The sequence below is a fragment of the Battus philenor genome, unplaced genomic scaffold, assembly GCF_028537555.1.
Source record: "Battus philenor isolate CCGP_79_NKW_IND1 unplaced genomic scaffold, ilBatPhil1.0.hap1 SCAF_4, whole genome shotgun sequence".
NCBI lineage: Eukaryota > Metazoa > Arthropoda > Insecta > Lepidoptera > Papilionidae > Battus > Battus philenor.
The window spans coordinates 12,273,941-12,295,174 of NW_027181704.1; the positions used below are offsets into that span (position 1 = coordinate 12,273,941).

General features: G+C 34.0%; 1 protein-coding gene across 4 annotated transcripts in view; it reads right to left on the bottom strand.

The window, feature by feature from the left end:
* Positions 1-21,234, bottom strand: part of sd (TEA domain transcription factor 1 homolog scalloped) — a 107,809-nt gene that overhangs the window by 76,519 nt on the left and 10,056 nt on the right. For 2 of the 4 annotated variants that reach the window (XM_068771455.1, XM_068771454.1), the window contains exon 2: positions 10,120-10,194. The exons of the other annotated variants lie outside the window; for them this stretch is intronic. In XM_068771455.1, coding sequence (XP_068627556.1) covers positions 10,120-10,150 — 31 coding nt within the window. In that variant the 5' untranslated portion in view covers positions 10,151-10,194. The remainder of the gene's footprint in view (positions 1-10,119; positions 10,195-21,234) is intronic. 4 annotated transcript variants of the gene reach the window in all.

Consider the following 21,234-nt stretch of genomic DNA (forward strand, 5'->3'; position numbering starts at 1 on the left):
ACGATTCCTCATTTGCTATCTTAAAATTTAACACATATTTCCACATTTAGCAGTATCAACTTGTAGCGGCTTAGAGATTCCACAGGTATCAAAAATATAACTATTAGTGTGCAAAACGCTATTTAATTGAATAAATAATAAGACCTACCAATTAAAAAAAAACAAAGAGACTGTTATAGGTTAGGTTAACCGTCACTTAATGTTAGGCTTGGTAAAACAGAGTTATTACTAAAAAACCCTCAACTGTAATTTTTCAGTCATAACAAGCTAAAAATGCGTTTAAACGACAAAATATAAGGCCATGTCTCTCGTCTGCACGGTACAGACGCATTCTCTTACTCTGACGTTAATTGTGTTTGTGTCTTTTTGGTATAAGTTATACTTCACACGTTATCTAAAAAAAATTGTAGATATCGAGAGTCGAGTACGAAAAATTAAATACCTCTAAAAAATAACTCAAAAGTTACCACGTGTAAAAGCATCTTTAATTATCTTTACATTCATCCATCTATCTCACAAAAGTGCGATTGAAGGAGCGCTAACTCTGTCCGGCGAATATAGGTCCGTTCGATTTATTTAAACGGATATCAATAGTTTTTTCATTAATATGTTAGCAGAGATTCGTCACGCGAGGCGGGTCACTATGCAACAATCAACGCAGCGTTCCACGCGCTAAATTCGCGTGTCGATATTATCAAGCCGCACAGCGATCGCCGAAGAAAGTCTCACGAGATTACAGGAATTTTCCGAGTGGCTGCGAATGGTCGCGTCTCGCTGAATCGTTAAATATATTTTTTCAACCGACCACTAGTTCGCGGTGAAAACTCACAATGTGCAACTGTTTGTTAACAAATTTAACGGATATTTATAATTCTTACATATCTAACTTTATACCTATAGTTAATTATACTTTAATTGCCGTTTTTAGTTAAATATATAAAATATCGTACTTTCACAAATGTAATTCTAAAGTTGCAAGTAATATATAATATACAAATGCATATAATTTAGATAATTTTTACTCTAACAAAATGTTTATTTTTAATCAACCTGTATGAAGTAAATCACTCTGAAATATGTTACATTTTTTCAATTGGAATAGGCCAATAACTTCTAGCAGCACAAGGTTTGCATACACTAAACAATAATTAGTTTCAATATGTAGTAATCCGAATTTTGAAAACGCTTTTTATCACCTTATTATCAATACGTTATTTATTATTTATAAAACCAGGGTATACGTGTAAAGCCATTTAAAAAATGAATCACTCTGTATATAATAAATAAAATTATTCAAAGTTATCAATAATGAAAGCATGAATGAAAGAGAAGAAATGCTAACGTGTTTAATATATCGGTTGGTTTTAAAATCTTGCCGGATAGAGAAATTAATGCCACGCTAGATCGACGACAGCCGGCAGTAAGGCATGTAAATCTGGACACAGAGGTTTTTTTATTCATTATACGTTATGAGTAATTACTTGCCCGTCTATTTTACTATAATTATAAAACATACACTTTTGTTTAAACAAAACTAACATTTCGCTACAATCTTTTTCTGTGTCTATGTTTCCAAACTTAATAACCATGAAATTAAATACGATTAGCTTTGATAATTTTTATTACATCGTAATGATTCGGAGTACTTTTTTTGTAATGCCAAAATAACAGAAGCTTACTAGCATAATTACCTTTTTTAAATTTTATCAAAAAATATTAACGTATTTATTTTAAATTGATTTAGCCTCGCGTTTACACTTTAATAAAAATAAACTGGATTTAAAATTATGGATAGTTATAAATATATCTATGATTTGAAAATATCATCATAGCTGCAATGCATAGGCCTCTCCGAAAGGTCGTCACGACTACCGGTCTTGCGCTGCCCGCATCATGTAACTTCCAACAAACTTAATTATATCGTCAGTCTTATTTGAGTACGTAAAAATATTTAATAATTATCATAACAAAATAATAATTAATAATCTATTCAGCTTACACTAGGACAAGCAACAATATATTATTGTTGATTAAACAATCGAATCCTTATCGAAATGGTATTAGTAAATCGCTTAGATATCATAGACAGTTCACAATTCTACCACAAGCCGGCTATCGTTCAGGCTACCGTTGCGACAGCCAAGGGAACCGGTTCCACCGCCTCCCTACCAAATTGGCGCCAATCGTAGCCCCGGCCACTATCCACCGCGCCCGTTATGTAGAAGCGCCGGCCTTATTATTGCTTTCTCCACTTATCGCTTCTTAAATTGTGTTTAATTTCTTATCTGATAACGACTTGTTGAACGGTTAACGCTCGAACGTGCCTGATAAACTTATATTATATAAGGGGGCGATGGAAGAGGAAAATTTGCGAGTAACACTTTAATGATTGTTGATCAATCGTTCGATGTAATTATCGAAATGAATAAATACAACATTTCTTGCTACATAAACTTTTGCGTCACATTATTAAGTAATGGCATCTCGGGAACAACAAAATAATTATTTTTCATATCCAGGCTGTGATGTAATTTTTAACTTCATAATTTTTTTAAAACGCAACTTTGATAGAAATTCTGCCTTTTTATACCTTTGGATACACCTAAATATTAGTAATTAAATAAAACACATGTAAAGATTTCCTTTAACAATGTCATGATCAACGAATTTTAGGTTTGCATGAATTAAATCGTTGTGTTTAAATTAGTCGGAAGGTATAAAAGGCGTAAAACATAAGTCGTCGAGTGCGATATATAAACGTGGTTGACGACGAATCAACATAAATCAATTCATGTTTATTGCCCCGAGTCGGTGCCAAGTTCTAACTTCCTTACAATATGTAGCTCTTGTCACGATTCCAAAATGAAATTGAATATTTTTTTTTCTGTATCAATTTATTACAGATGAGCAGTTTCGCGAGTGCAGTACAAAAAAGCTTCGATGTGTTTCAAGTGTTGCAATTTATCACTTTTTATATATACTAGGTTAATATTAAATACATGTTTGAAGTCGATTGTTTTGTTTGTTACTCCGATTTTATCCCGAGAACCGCACACACATTATACTGAATATCACACAAAAGAATTTAACCCCTAAATGCATAATGATGAAAAACTGCAACAAACCACTTAAACGCAAAATGAGTACTACACTTAAAAGTAAATGTATAGAGTTGTATATCTGCAACATAAGGTTTTTTATAAATAAGTTTAAAAAACAATATGTATATATAATTAAGTATAAAAAAAGCCATGCATTTAAGGGTTAAAATAGCTTTATCAAAAAATGGGGTTTCAATTGGACAAAAATTAAGATTTCTAATGTAATGTTTCTCACCCACGGCAAATACTTGATTATACTGTATAATTTAAAAGTGATTTGATGGAAATTAAATAACCAGTTTTACCACTATCAAAAAAAAATCTCTACAAAAGTCGTGGGAGTAAGTGAACTTAACAAACAAATTTAGTTATCATGTGTTCTCAGTAAACACGTGTTGTCAATTAATTTGAAATTGCGACATGATCAATTTTTAAATAAATTAAACATCCAACAGCGAGATTTGATTTAACAATGAATGAACTATAATTATTCAAATATTGGCACCGAACACTTTTATCAAGCGGTTCCGATTTAGATTTCGTTTCAGTGCCAACTACAGACCAATCAGCATCGGATGATTTAAGTCGAGAAGATTGACAGCGGTACGCATCTACCACCCTATGCAAATCGACGATGAAATTTGGCTTCAAAGCCGACTTCCTGCGCAGCCCCAAAATTAACTGGCCACTGAGAGTTATCGCGTGTTGAACATTCGCGTGGCGGTACAAATTTGGTAATTTCTGTCGGAGATTTATCGCCGGAGGTTGTACACCTGCGGGCGATGCGTTTCATTCATGAGCCGGTCGCTCGCCTCGAGAACAATCCACGTCGGATAATAACAGTTGGCTTTTCTCGGAAACTACGACGCGGAGGCTTCGGAGGGAGTGCAGTCTTCTCTTTCGCTCGCGTACGAGCGAGCGAGAGCGAATGGGCGGGGCGATCGTGTTATGTCACGGCGGCCAGAGGCGTCCGAAGTCACCCGGTGCACTCACTGCATCCTCCGTACTTCCCGGCTCTTCATTACGGGCACTCGTCAAAGGAGGTCGACACTAACTCGGTAGCTTCGCTCGATGACGGGGAACGTTAAACTCTGGCCCGATAACCACACAGCTTTAATTACGCTGTTTCATTTGAATGAGGGATAATTGGCTAATTTACGCTTGTGCAAGTCTTTAGAAAAACTGTTACGGCGGTGTTTGGCTGTGGCACAGTCGATTTATAAAACGCGGCGGCGTTCATAATTCATATTTCATAGAGGGTGATAACGCGTTCGTTGCAGCGCGTGTAAGGATAAAGCGGTTTGTACATGTGTATTCATGTGTACGCTAACATTTCTACGCTCCTCGGGTCAAAGCACACGTGCTAACAAAGCACACAGCTGCTTGAGGAATTATATTAAATTTGTTAATTTAATTTGTTCGGCATATTGTAGTATCTAGTATCCTCGCTATTAATATAAACTTTCGTACTCTTGAAACTTACAAAAACAAACTAAAAATCCATCAATAAGATTAATAATGAAAATTTAAATTACATATGGGTCGTAAATTAAAATATAAAAGGGAAAGTTTGTCATAATTAATATCAATCTCACTTACCTCCTCAAAGCATTACACCTATTTTCAACCAGTTTTTATAAAGTAATCACTATGAAACTCTATTGAAATGCGACAGGCAAATAATTTATGACAGTGCTAAGTCTGCAGAGACAGATAGTAAACAATCATTAATTTTTAATATATATTAATCGTATTTATGAAAACGCTTTTTCTTATAATGTTATCATTACGTTATTTTTTAGGCTATTGATATTTTGATATGGTGTACCATAAATTTTAATCGAAATCAAATGAGCTATTCATTCACCTATTAATAGTTTTTAATTATGTAACCAATCACCCTGTATACTATATTATATTAATTATTTGGCATTTTACGTCTGTCAATTGAAATGCTTAGCGCTTCCTGGTCTTTTATAAATAAAGAGAATGTGTAATACATAACTTTTTCCAATTAAAAACAAAATCATGTGCTATTACAGGTAACAAGGACTCGACCGTCACAAAGACAGGCGTGCTTCTCAGGGCGGACTACACCGTGGGGTTATCGGCGGTGTATATAATTGGCTAATCAATCGGGTTCACTACAAACGGGCAGGCAATTAACTGCGCGAATGTATTGAAATTGCCGTCAATTTGTTCCGCGGCGGGAAACAGGAAATACCTTTTCCTTTCGGATGGATTTTATTGAAAATAAATCGAAATTATTTCTCCTTTTCACCTTACTTCGTTATTGATGTCGAAAAACATGATTTCTTAGCATATCCGACTGACTACAACGAATTAATTAGCCCGATGACATTAATAACAGAATAGTCTCTATTAAAATACATTGCTGGTTACTGAAATGTAAATATTTAACCTTATGGCAATTGAGAACACATTTATTTTTAAACTACTTTTCCTAATTTGAACGGCTTGTATAGTTAAATTGTTTATATTTGTTATTATTGTTTTCATTAATATACAAGCAACTATGGTTGTTAATAAAATTATTATTAATATATTTTTAATTACTACACAAGAAATTGCCTACATTTTTTTTCTATTTTTTTATTCGTTTATTTGATATGAAAGGTGTATGTATATATTTCTGACATTACAATATCACAAAAGCCTAGTTCAGGTTTATCCAGATACTGAATCCAATAGCTAAACCATTAACCATTTAAATTGTACACATTAGTAGAAAATTATACTGTTAAAGAAATAGAAAAATACGTCGAAACGTACACAAAATCAAGTTACTTACTTAACTTAAATCGCGTAATTAAATATTTTTTGACGTTTATCGTATATATATATATATCGATAATGTTTAACTCGAATATTTATCAAAATATTAGTTAACTTTTATAAATCTAAATAAACATACATAGTTTCTTCGTGTGAAGGGTTTTAAATTTTAAAATATGATATATGAACGCTACCAGAAACATTACGTATTCCCTTTTAATAGCTCTCATTACGCACGTAACATGGTTGTTTAAATCAAATAAAGGAAATTAAAATTCTTGTAGTACAATTATTTTTACAATCGCACGTTCACGGTCCCTTCATTAATTATTAGAAGCAGGCGTTACTTAGCGCTAGGCCCTTGCACGGCTGCCACAAATATTTTATTAGGGCCCACTTAACAACGTTAATACGTTTTATGGAATGTCATATTTTATATTAGAAGTAGGAAAGGTAATAAAATATTTTCCCTTTATTTATGACTAAGTTTTACCTTGTTCATATATTTTAATAAACGTGCGACGTTAATGTTCATATAAACTTAAGTACCGATGAAAATCTTAAATATTTGAGGAATTACAATATATGAACCTTTTAAAAAATACTTCGCTGATAGTAACATACAAACACAACAATTACTTAGAACTCTTGTTATTCGACATTTGCAAAAGTTTAGCAGATTATTATTACCGCAACTAATTCATACTATTAACAATTTTCCATGAGTCATCTGCTCGAACACGATGGCGGCTTGCGTCGATTGATGCAAAAATCTGATACCATCCATAGAGCAGCATACCGGTTCTATGAAACATTAATGTTTCCGTTAAAAAAAAAATATCGACTTAAATTTTGTCTGCTATCTAAGCTGATGGTAATCGAAAATTTTGATCGTTGAGATTTAAGATACGCTAATTTTAATTTGATATTAATTACTGGTGCTGGAAATTATTAAATAAACATGAACAAACATTTTATAACTTTTTAATTACTAAGACACAAGAGACCGCTTAGAAGATGATGAAAAAAAAAATGATACCAGAATCTTCGCGGCTCTAATATGGATAGGTGAAGTCTGTCTTTCGAATATTAGATTGGTCCAAGATGACGCTTAAAAAAGAATTCCCACACAACATATTATAAAATATACATTTTAATACAAACTATATTTCCAGAAGACTATAAGAATAATCGATAGAAAGAGAAACACATACTTTTTTAATTAAATGCCTTTAATTTTAGTTTACTGCACTTTAACTCAAATCCTTTTGCGTTAAAAGGAAGTTGTTATGATGCAGTAACCTCTTACAGATGAAATAGGCAGAGAAAAAAAATTTATTTGAGCAATAACTAATTCATGAATATAACTCAATATGATACAATATTACAATCCAATTTAGATGAGCGATGTACAGTAGGTGACGCATGTACTGTAATAAATATGCAAATATAGAAAAGAGCTTCAAAACGTACCAATGAAGCGTTGCACGCGCTTTGGCATTAATGGGGTGATATTTGATGGAAGAATGGTTCATAAAAAACGACCCACGAGTCCCTGATTGAAAACGTAAGTGCCTTAACGGTTGGGGGTGATTTTTTGGCATTAATATTTATTAAGCAGTAGCGACATAGTCGAATATTTTTATTCCGATAGAAAATTATTTGTTAAAAATTAATAATTATTTATTACTGGGTCCTTCCGGAAAATATATGTCGACACTTATAGAAATTCATGGAAATGGCGACCAATGTCAAGCTGTATTTAACGAAATCCGGAAGACTAGTAGGGTATTGCTCTTCTGATATACTTCGAAAAATTAAGTGACTATATGTGAAAGAATTATCATTACTTATATTGCAATTATTATTAAAAATGTTAAATTAAACGGTATTGCACAACTATTCTTCGCCTTTTGACTCAAGTATTCATTGTATTCAGCGTCTATTTTAAACTTCCATATGATATTCACCAGATTGTTACCTAATAAAAAAAAACTTTATATGTTGTATATTACGAGAAGGCGATTTATGAACGAACAGTTATTTTTTTTACACACGATCAACTATTTTGGTAAATACGTTTCTCTATACTTTTGATACTAATAATAATTAAAGCAATGCCTGTCTAAATATGCCCATGGATAATGCGGTGAACCTGTTGTTTTTTATGGGTATACGTCTAAAACACGATAAACGATAAATCAATGTAGTAACAGAAAATTCCCAAAAAGGAAGTAGCGCAAATGCGTGGGTTTAACAAGCTCAATATAAACCGAAGCAGGCAACCTTTTAAAATTCAAATCACTTTTTTACGAGACATCTACACTTAAGATATAGTCATAAACAATTTAGGATTTTAACCATTGCCAGTATCGTGTACAGGGCTTGTTGGTGATGGGTGTGTTCACGATACAATTGTGTAAATTAAATAATCTGATTAATAATAGTAGAGAAAAACTTCGTGAAGAGACTAGTATATATCCTTGAACTGAAATTTACAAAAATAAAGAGAAGAAAAAATATTTTTATTTCTGTAAATATATGCATTACTTTCTTTTTCGATCTCATTTTTTCTCCCTTAATAAAACTTTTTATTAATGACAGCTTCTCCCGTGATAACTGTAGACCTATTCCAAAGAAAGGCTTTTCTTACCGTCTATTTATTGTTAGCCGTAACTTTTAAATTTACCCATTAATTCTCAGTCTTGTAATATATATATATTAGATATGTATTACATAGACAAAAAAATATTTGATGTTTCTCGTAAGTGTACCATAAGTTAGGGATCGCTGCCATAATTACAATTGGGTCCTAACGGTGGACGGTTTCCAGCCGTGGGAACATTAACCTAAAAGAAATCGTTTTAAAGATGTAAAACACGTTTGCTTATTTTGGGCAAACAAAACAATTGAATGTTTTCACATTTTAAATTCAAAATGTTAAACCGTCGCGTGTAAACAGGATTAAATCCACTCGTATGTAAATTTGACATGATACAAATATGTTACGAAAGGTACCTGCATCGAAATATGAAAATCAAAGACACGCAATCGGCGAGACAACCGTTTCCGAATTTGAATGCTCTGGTTACTCTGGAAAGATACGTTAGTTGCTAGGGCTCTATGACGTCATTTACAACGTATCAAAGGAAGATTAACATTGAGATTGATATGAGAAGGATGGTCACGCAGAAAAACTAAACTTTAAAAATAGACTCATTAAAAAAAGCATTATTTTTTTTTTTACTACAATTCGATTGAATTCAATTAATTTTCTTTTTTATTTAAAAGAATTAGAAACGAGACGAAAAAAATTTTTGCTAACGTAGCGACATTTTTTCTATAAAAGCAGGCGATCCAGTGACTTTAAAAACTCCACGAGTATCTTGCGAAATATAATAAGAAGTAGGATAAATCAGGACGTGTGTAAAAAATATTAATACTACCGCTGTCCTTTAATTCAACAATGTCATTATAGAATTTTACTCGGTTCGCGGAAATGATAAGACGATAAGGAAGAATAATTAAGATTGATAAGACTCGCGGGTAAGATTATTTTGTCATGTTCTTATGATAGTGTTATTTTGTAATCAACGCTTGTGTACCTCATAGTGATCATGATGCTTTATTAATTCCATCATCATCATCACTATTCAACTATAGAATTACGGCTGACCATATCCCTTTACTATTCATTTGGCATGCATCAAGCTTTTTACAACATAACAAGGCCGTCTCTCCACTTTGACGTTTACACAACGCGCTGTGATCAGCTTGTCGGTCTGTTGTTTTCCCTCCAAAATCTTAAATCCCCAGCGGCCAAATAGTTTACATGCTATGTAACCTGCCCATTGGCACTTGAACTTGCCGATCCGTTGGGCTATATCTTTAACTTTCGTTTACGTCCTCAATTCTTATGTAGGATCAACATTACGTCATCGTCAGCGGCCCATCGAAAATGGGAATTCCACAGAAATATAATTCTTCATTTACATCGGTATAAATAAGGGCGAAGCTGACAGGAATATATTATAAAATCTTCTATTATTTGTTATTATCTCCAAGACCTACCGGCCCTAGGAAGAATTACACATTTCGATGATATATTATTATTTTCAAGGCAATATATGACTTGTAGCACGGTTATTCTTTTTGTCCGAAATCTCGCACAATGTGGGGAAGGACGATGCGCCCGCTATTATAGAAATTGTTGTACTCTTACCAATATTAGCGTAGTACCCGGCGGGATGCATCGTGCGAACTGATCACCGCTGGAAACTTTCCATTTGACACTTACCTAAAATAAACAGAAGACACGTTAGATCATAATCGGCATCGGCTGCAATAAATCCCACGCCATATAGGGCCATGTAGGAAAAAGTAAACTGTCTATCAGAAATATTTATGAAAAAATTAACTACACAATTTAAGTACACATTTGTTACAGATATCATTTCTTCGGATGTTCGCGGTCGTTCAAGACACTTAAATATCTCGACAGCTCCGCAGACTGCTATAGCTTCAATTTCGCAAAAAACATTATTTTTCAAAGGCAAGAAAGTCGGTTAAAAATCGTAAACATTAGATTTGAGATAACCCCGTGAGGGTTGCTTTCATTCATACATGTTCGAGAACAATTTATCTCATTAAACTTTTAAGACATTTTTTACTACGCAACAATACCATATTCTTCGATTATATCTTAAAATGTAGCAGTTCAGTCATTAAGAATGTCTCAAAAATAAATATAAGCTTATATATGTTATACTGTTTAAGCCCTAGATTAAAACATACTTGAAATATAAAATGGACTAAATACCAAATAATATTTTATAACTAAAAAGCTATTCCCTGGTACTGGCACATTGCCCTTAGTTTACTTTATTTTCTTTTAACCTTTTTATTTTTAAAATAAAACAAGCAGGATGTTCATCCAGTAAGTGATATGGTACGTCAATAACAGTGCGGTATCTAATTATGAAAGTACAGTAATTATTATGTTAAATAATTACTCTTTGCTGTCATAATACAGTGGAAACGTCAAATAAAAAAGAAGAAATTCCGCATCCATAATTTATCAATATTGAATGAGATGGTAGGTGGTACGTAACAAGCATATTTTTTTTAATTTATATGGCCATCGCTTCCGACAGTATTGTGTCTATTAACGCTTTGATTGCTACGTCACGTATTTGAGTGACAGTAGAATTGTCATCGGGCCGATCAACCCTTGCAAAGTAGTTCTGAACGTGTTTTAACGAATATTGTACACGAAATAATAAAACTATTAAATTATTGTAGGAATGGTTTATTACAAAAAAAAATATTTACATAGTGTAAAATTTTAATAACATTCTCTGCTGGTTGTCGTTGATTTGAATTTAAGCTTCCTCTTCTGAACAATCTGAACTCTGCCTTATATTTGCTATAGAAATTTGTGTGAACAGCGTGACAGGTTTTGTCACTGCAATGTGAATAACTCAGCAATAATTTTCCATGTTTTTTTCTTTCATCATAATTTTAGCCATGGGATCCACTGTTGGGCATAGGTCAGCATCTTCCAACAATGTTAATAAGGTCATGTAGTGGGAAAGATCCTAAGCTGTGCTTGTCTTTCCTATTTAACATTAAAAAATTAGGGAAGTGATTAAAAGTAAGTGGTAACACTCAGTTTTCGATTAAGATTCCAACTATTCGTGTAGTATGTACGGTAAATAAAAAAGGGACAATCGTCGTATGTATCATGGGGTGTGGTGTATTTACAGAAACGTAAACAGACGTGACAACAGTTGAAAGAGTTGCCCGACGAAGATTTCGTTGTAAACATACGCGCAACAGTAAACATATTAGACTTATATTGAAATAATGCAAATATTGTAATATTATTTACAATAGGAATCGGCTTTTATCTTACAAGCCAAGTTCGTTTATGGTAAATATTAAGTACAACAAGTATCAAAGATTTTTAATATATTTTTACTTTGATCAAGAAACTCCTTAAGCCAGAAGTTTTTATTTCTGGCTTTTTCACGGTCGTTTCTCGTCGATTATTGAAAACAGATGTAAAAACTTTAAAGAGATGAATGACTCATTAACTTTCAATTAAAGTATAAAAATATTATAAAATCAATGGTTTCAGAAGTAATTAAAAAAGTTACGATAATGTAGTAAAAAAACGTTATCTAAATTGGGATTACTACATATTAAAATAGTGATCACTTTATACAGTATAATTAGAAACAGATGCCCAGGCTTTAAAAAGCTTCTTGCTAACTAATAAAAAAATAATTCATCCCTTCAAAGCGTTTACATCTATAACCAACCACCGTGTATACTTATAGTTAACAAGATGACGGCTGTGAAAACGGCAGAGATCGAATTCGACTATATAAACCGCAGTCTGATGATAGAAGACTTTAAACCCATTTGTTAAAACATGCGATGAATGATGATCGGTTAGAATAAAAATCATCAAAATAAAAATCAACCTCTTTGAAGTTGAAATACAATTCCTGTATTAACATTACGCTAAGTAAATAAAATCTTAGAAACCAGCGTGAAATAAATTTAAAGTAGATAATAATAAATGATAAAGTCGTAAAATGAAACACGGTTTAATATCATGCAAATGGACGCGTATAAGATCTGTCGAGACGCACGCAAGAAAGAAATTAGCGCCGAATGGTACACGGCGAGTTTTATTTGCAACCTTTTTTTCACGGCGATGTTTAGAGCTAAATGTTTTTTTTTGTCGCATGAGTAACTATAAAGCTTTGCCAAGTTTTAGCGGTTTTAAAAATTGAATTTTATGCGTCCATGATTCACGCGATTTATAAGCCGATCTCTTGTTTGAATAAATTCAGCAGAATAAAAACGAATACTTTATAAATTAACAAATTTACGTTGTTAGTTATCGCCCACCACGAGGTGTACTCCGTTCTTGTAATGATCAACTTGGGTTCGCCATTTTGGTTCCGCTGCCTAGTGGCAGCAGACCGCCTTCACTTGTTTTAAGTCTTAACAATAACTGTATACCATTGCAGTCGATGAATTAAAAAGTAAAATTAATATGGGACAAGGTGGACAGGTGACCTTCGTTCAGTTCGTCGGAAGACACTGGATATAGGTTGCTTTTAACTGGAATTACGCAGAGTGGCATATTATCCAGCGGTGGACCTTTTGAGACTGAAGTGATGATCATAACGATGATGAACATGGTCCCGTGAGCAATGCAGTTGCTTCCAGCAGGTAAGCTAAACTTGTTTCAAAAAACCTTGGTTTACTAGTAGAGAATGTCTATAAGGCATTCTGGATTTAAGTCCGCCACTACACTTGTTGTAAAAATGGTGAATATATATAAATTAATAAAATATAACTAAAATTTAATGGAAGTAATGAATTTTCATATCTCGGATGCTTGCGAAAATTTTCATTTTGCAATATTATTTCTAATTATTTCTTCTTTGTGTATAATTAAAAACTTTATTGATACTACAAAAATTCGTTTCTAGAGACTACTTATTCTTACGAGTAATCATCAAAAGTAAAGACATATTTTAAGCAACCAGAATACTATTGAAGAATATAGACGAAAACCATTTTGAATTCATGTGACATTCAATATCACCGGACTGCATTACTCGATAGCATTGCAAGCGACCATTGTGCATGGAATATTCGGCATAGGGGCCAAATGCGAGGGTCGGCATGTTCCGGCAGAGGCATGCGGAGGCACACACGTGGCTGCCACGGCAGCCTCTCTCGGAATCTGACCAAATGCCCATCGAAGCCCGATTGTTAGCTAAATAGCGATGGCTTATTTATGAGATTCTGTTGCTTGTGGCGACGATTCCGCCAGAGCGTTGCGGACGAGGTATTTTCAAATGTACACAAATTGACTTGTACGAATTCACACGATATATTTCCCTTTCGAATATTGAATATGAGCTCCATTAAAATAAATACAAGGGAATATTAAATTCATTATTTTTTTAACGTTTTGCATTTTTTAATATTTCTTTTAGAAGTTTCGTAATTAGAGGTTGAATAAATTAGAATAAATGTTAACACTCAAATAGAAAACTTTATTAGACTAGGTGATCGGTTAAAGGTGTGCCTTAAAGGGTTGAATGTGAAATGCAGTCAATTTATGTATGACACACCACCATATTAAAATATCAATAATAATAAACATCGTTATGTAAATGTAGTAAGAAAACCGCATTCAAAATTCAGATTTCAAAAAATTTAATTACAATTGAAAAATAGTTACCATGACATATTTCAAAGTAATCACCTTATACAAGGTGTTATATAAAGTTTTAAAACGTAAAACACTTATAACCAATTATTTTGTATGTTTAGTAAAAGAGTTTATAAAAAAAATTATATATAATTAAATTCGTGTATAAAACTAAAAGCAACCTTTTAAGACTTAATTACTTGAAATTTAAAGTGAAATATTTAGAATAGCTAGATTCCTTAGTTTTCCTTTAGATCGATCACCTGCATGGGTAATCAAATGAACACGTTAGTTAGGTACATAAGATACAGAAGTCCAACTCCAGACTCCGCAACACACTGTCGCAACATTTGCACGAAACAATTCAGCGCAGATAATCCTCATGAGCAATCAAGTTCGTGACGAACCGACCGTAGTGCGTACGGTTTGGAAACCTCGCATAATGCCGCCATTGTTAATTATACAAGCGGGTTGTCTTGTCGCTAAACATACTATTTATTATCGAACGGAGAGCAAGTGTCAAGATGAATACTCTACATTCAAACTAAAAATAAATATGCGATGCCGCAGAGTTAACTTTCTAATCTTTGAATAAGCTTAGCCTTTTTACTAATCACATGAAAGCGATATTTATCTTTAAGACACTTGACATCTTTTATGTAAATATATAATGAAAGTGTCTTTTTTAGCTCTCTATTCTTAAATTAAAATAGTGATCTTTATTATCGTCTGTGGAAAGCATGTAATGAGGCATCTTAGACCTCATTCATCGATGCAGCGTAATGCAAATTAATATTATATAATTAAATAGTTTATAATGCCTCCCAACATCGTCCCACCTACATGTAGATTATTAGCTGGGCGGCATGGGTCTCTGCGTGGTTCAGTTCAAAGCGTAGGTATGCACCCAACTCCAAAAAGCGAACATACCTAACATTATAAACATACCATACTAAAGTGGTCATTTTTGAAATGGTATTCACGAGAAATGTTAATGAAGGCTTCACTTAGTATTTTTATGCCTCGTGTTTACGGCTTGAAAAATCGACTTATCCGGCCGTCGGGTGCGGGACCGGTGTCAGTCAAACGGCGATCGAAACGAGAGATATCAGAAATCGGGGGTTCGAATCTGACGGCGTCGCTTTTCGGGCGGGTAGCTGCGCTGGCGGCGGACTGCCCGCTTTACTTAACAGTACGCTTTTAACATCGCCTTATCGCCGCATCAAATCCGGTACGGCGATTAAGAAACAATGGGACATTAATAAAAACGTTACTTTTACTAGAGCGAAGCGTGGAACGTTCCGTTTCTATGGATTTCGTAGTTCGATTGCGGTGCAATAATTTCTTTACATTTTGCGCTCAAAATTTGTAGATAGTTTTTACAAGCAAATGCCCGAAGATTTCATAGATTTCCAACAGAACCAATTAGAAACGTCCTGCAAGTTTATACATTGTTGGACATTCACAAAGCCGTGTTACATATGTACATGTGGCAATTGATTATGCGTATATGTGCCATAAGGGGCCATAAAGCCACGGCGACGTTGTTTAAGACTACCAATGGTCTGAGCTGTGAGACAATTGTTCTATTATAAGTGTATGAAAAAGTTATATTTATTATTATTATTATCATAAACATTTCAGACATAGGACGTTCTCTGCTTGGCATAGGCATTCTTCATAGATTTCCTATAGGACCGGTCGGATGCGGTCTGAATCCTTTGTCTTCCCAAGAGGTCGCTACCATGTGGATGAATATCCTACACTGCATTTGCCGGTCTGTGGTCTCTACTTTAGAGCCTGGTTCTATGAACTACATGGCCCGCCCACTTCAGCCTTCCGACACATTAGAGTTGCATTAATTTAGATTACACGACAATTACGCAGAAATAATTTCTCTACATTATATAGTTTATACTTCAACTTCAGTAGTTAGTAATTACTGTAACAATAAATAAAACATAATCGATGAGTCGGTATGTATGCATTAGTACAATTATTATATTTATTGTGTTTGAATTCCGACACACACAATGCCTATTAAAACGCTTCCTGTTTTAAGGCGTGGAATGGAATAAATAGAAACATATTTAAAAAAATATGCAATCGTAGACAATTTTATCGATAATAAATGAGTACCGTTCACTTGTACGCATTACACGTGTTGTCTAGTAAATATTCAAGTCTAATTGAACACACAAGTTGGAAATTTGAATTGAAAACTACATGTTTAAATATTATGAAACCAATTTTTAAAATTTTTAATAATGTATATTGTAGATAATAAAGTAATTAAACAAATACATTTCCACTCCAATAATTAATCATCTTCAGGAATGGGTTTGAACATATACAGAATATATACAGATTAATTAGTTATATGTGTGAAAGCTTTAAAGGAGTAAATGTTATAGCTCGTTTGGCATCAAAAACTAAAGGTGTGAAACACCTATCTCCAATTCCAAATTTATTTTTTGTATTGAAATGCGACAGACTAAGTTTTGGAAGTACAAAGCCTGCATAACCGATATTAAATAATAATTAATTTTAATAGGTAGTTATCCAAATTTTGGTAACTGTAATTCTGAGTATATTATCAATACATTATACATTAACTGGCAGAAAATGAACTATATATTCACCGGTTAAAATTTGTACACCTATAACTAATCACACTGTATATCACCAAACTTAACATATGGTTGTCGGCAACCAGGGCACTCCAATTTATTTTTTAAACCTAAAACTTATAATTATGAGATAAAAAGGAACAGAACCGATTTGGAATACAAAAGCAATTAAATAAAAATAATTGACCGCCGGTCCCCGGTCACGAGCGCTGTCTTTCGACGCGTCGCTAGATGAAAAAGCACAAGCCGAAGTCCAATGAAAGGTATGCGCGGAATGGGAGGGAGCATCCGGCGGCAGCGATTGTTGCCAGTTATCACTGAATGTTTTCCACGAGAGTATTTTGTGCCGCCACAAAAAAACCCACATAAAGGGCGGGCGCGGTACGTTTGAGACACCGCCCCTGTGGGAAAATCGTCGCCAGAAAACTGCGATGCGAATAAATTATAAGCCCTCTCACGTGGAACGCGACGCATGCCTCTGTTTATAATGGAAAGCGGACCCTTTGCGCGGGCCCGAGCGAACCTAAAATTATTCCTTGATACCATTGCTGTATAAACATTTGTATTATCAGTATTACTTCACTCTTGTATTCTATTATCGTCTAGTTAAGATCGGTCTACATAGAAATTAAGTCTATATCAAGTACTACTACTCTACATAGAAAGTAAGTATATATCAAGAGGACGACGGAAATTAATATCTGCTTTCGTATTTTATTTAAACCGAGACACTATCGCATTCAAATGCGTGACTACAAAAATCCACCTAAATAAATAAGATGGTCCTGCAATTGTCTATAGAAATATTAGAGATTGTGGTATTCATATTAAAATCAAAGCATTGTATAGCTCGTGCAAGCGACTGCTGTTGGGTCCGAAAGGATCTCGAGCGACGACCACGAGTCGGTAGGTCTTCCACTAGGTGTACCAAGCAGCGGGCAGCGCAAGACCTGTCGACTGATATGATAATGGTTGTAAAGTTTATGCTATTTTTTTATCTTAGATTCTCAAACTTGTGCAAAAAGTCTTGAAAAAAGACAATATTGACATCAACGTCTGTGAAACAAAGCGAGCAAATGTGAATACGAATTGTATACGCATTATTTAAAAAATTAACTTTTAATCACTCACAAATTTAAAAATAATAATGGTTTGACAAGAAAACTAACTTACAATGTCACGAACAATCCGAAATAGTGTTTTGTCTATCACCTGAACAATTATATAATCAACGAAACAAATCATTTTATAAAACTCTAAACGGAAGAACTTTATTCTGACAGATAACTAGGGTACAATTTGATACCTTAGTACAAATGGTTGTCAAGCAGGCTCTATGAATGTCGCACAATCTTACGACGATGGAGAATCATTAGCGAAAACGTACCGTCCTGGAATAGAACTGACAGCGGAGCGATTGCACCGCCGTGATGGATGGCAGGAGCGGGTTATTGCCACCCGTCGGTACAATCGCGTTCACTAACTTTGTTCTCTTTTTAAAACATACGACCTTATTACAGCAGCATAAAGGACAGAATTTGCAATTGTTAAATAACTAACACCATCGTGCTCGATTGTACATATCTCCAGGCGGAATTACGAAGTAATGAAAAAGTGCGTGTTGTCTTTGGATTACTGCGGCAATAACATACGAATAAATAAGTCCACTTTAGAAAGTAATTTCCAACGCACTACTGTTATTACACATCTACTTATGACGAAGAGCAAGTAGAATATTTGACATTAACACGACTATTATAAAATAAACTAAATCTTTAAGTAATAATAAATGTTTAAGTGGTAATCAGGAAAAAAAGACTGCGGCAAAATTATCGGAGCAATAAAACAGTACGCGGGCACTAGACATAATCGGGACCGAGCTGCGCATTGAAAACTCGCAGAAAATGCATCGGCGATAAGAAAAAATTCAGTCCGAGCCAGCGCATATAAGAACACACGACGACGGTGACATTCCTTGGGGGATGCCTCGCATATCGAGACTTAAAGTAACCATTTACCGATTGCAGATAGGTACGCCATGGCCGCAGCAATCTCGTCGGTGCGCCTCTCGAACGCACACGTTATGCTTAACCTAAATAAGTAAGAAATACTTCTTTCAATGGCGATTTAACGAGGTCTCTCCAACCTGTACGAACTTAAACTACATTACGGTAACGCGAGTGAATGGAGCCGGCAAGTTTCGGATAGGATTTTAAAATTCAACTCGCAAAGGTTCGGAGCTATTGTGAAATAAACGTCTTTACTTAAGACGTCATTAAAGTAACAAAGTTACGGTTAACGGCTAGTGTCGCCGTGGACTAACAAAAAAGCGGTCCTGCCGTGACGCCACTGTTCGCCTCCTTGTCTAACTAAGGCATTAGACACAGGTCGGAGCGGGATGTTGAATGGTTTTAATACGCCGCTTTTAATATGAATCGCGCTTAATTTATCGTGCGACAGCCGCGCCGCTGCGCCTTAGCGACCGGGAGCGACGCTACATCAATCTTTGGGACTTGAAACTCGCGCCTGAAGCACTCCAATGTTTGTTCGACATAAATTATAGGGCAAAGGAAATGAATCATAAGTCCAACTACATCAAAAGATACACAGCGCTGCAAAAATAGCGGGACACATGAAAAAAGCTTGCGTTATCTACCGAAATTTATTCGAATTGATCGTTAGTATAAATAGTATGCCAGAAGTACATAAGAGATTATAAATCTTAAAAGAATATTCAAATTCAAAATAACTTTATTCAAGCAGGCATTTGCATGCACTTTTGAACCGTCAATGATTGTAACATTATAAGTTGTAAGCTACCGCCGGCACGGAATGCTCATCTATTGACAAGAGCTGACCAGAAACACGATAGTTTTTTTCTGATAGTGTTTGATGTATAAACATTATCAATTTTGATAATGTTTATACATCAAACATTGTAATATCAACAATGTAAATGGGTCAAGAAACCAAGTTTCACACATTACGATCAACTAAATACATTTGGATGAATATATTAAGATTTATTTAACAGTATACTCTCAATTTTAAATTTAGAACTAAGAAAAGGTAGGTATAAGGTACGTTGTAGAAATTTACTATGCATATGATCGTTCGTACAAATAGTATGTTACATATAGATAAGAGTTCATAAATCTGTAATGAATATAAAAAAGATACAAGTCAATGCAGAGCAGTTAGAAGAATATCAGGAACTTTACCAAAGGTCTAAACTTTTAGCCACTTTGTCAGACCGGCATGAGCGATAGAATACCAGGAAACAGATGAATATTAGTAAGGCTTCAAGAAATTGACCATTACAATGTAAACTCTGTCACGATTTCAAGTCCATGTCGTGAAGTTCACATAAAGCCTTATAGGCAAGCAAATGATCCCGAACTTGGAGTGGTCACATTCCGGTATACCCGATTAGAAAACTTAAAAATTTTTAGTAAGAAATGGTTTTAGTTTCTGACAAGCATTAATCTAATTTATACGCCTAGGGGAATGATATTGAACAATGATTTTTACAAGAAAGGATACGATTCCGTGGATAAGGATATTCACATCTGTATATATAATTATTGGTGATAAAAGCGTTTAAAAATATTTCCCTACAATCATAAAAAATATTTGTGTGTTTATAATTATTGGGTTTTATAGACGTAAATAACATTTTATGCATATTGCTTGCTCAATGTAATTATATACATTTTCTGCTAAGACTACCCATAGAACAACTATGAGACGAGTTAAAGAATGTTTTATTAAAATAAATGGCTAAATTAATAGACTATTTTAAAGCGATTTCACATAAAATTTTTATTGATATCCGGAAAAGCAAAATATTTTTTAACAGTCAATAATTTCTACTTTACTACACATAGGAAACGTTAGTGCAATATTAGTAATTATTTGTAAGTTGTGTTTATTTATTTATTTACTTTATTGGAGATAAACAGTAACAAAAGGCAGTGAGAAAGTACAAACTTAGAAACTAAGAAATATAAAATTTGTTACAATTGTTACTTTACAACTATCTCACTAAGAACATTTAATGATTTTAAGTCAAACAATATTTATATATGGACCAAAAAATATATTCTTAAGGGATTTCAGAAACATTTTCTTACATTACATATAGAACAAGGCCGTAAGTCACACAAATATTCATCTTCAACACAAAGTTGAGATTTTTATATTTTATCCCAGCGAAAAGCGAAGCAGACGAAAACACGAAATCTAGTTAAAGCAACAATAAATCACATAAAACAATAAAGAGAAAAAAAACGCCGAGACACTGCGGACGACGTTTTTAAGGCAGAAAAGTGTTCATGCTTAACTTTCGCGGACTGTTAATGGAGTGACATAAAAAGTTCTAATTGTTGACTTCTCCACTCTGGTTCTCTCTTCAGACTTAATTTGCATAATTTTTATAACTCAGGGCTTTTTTTTCTTTAACAAC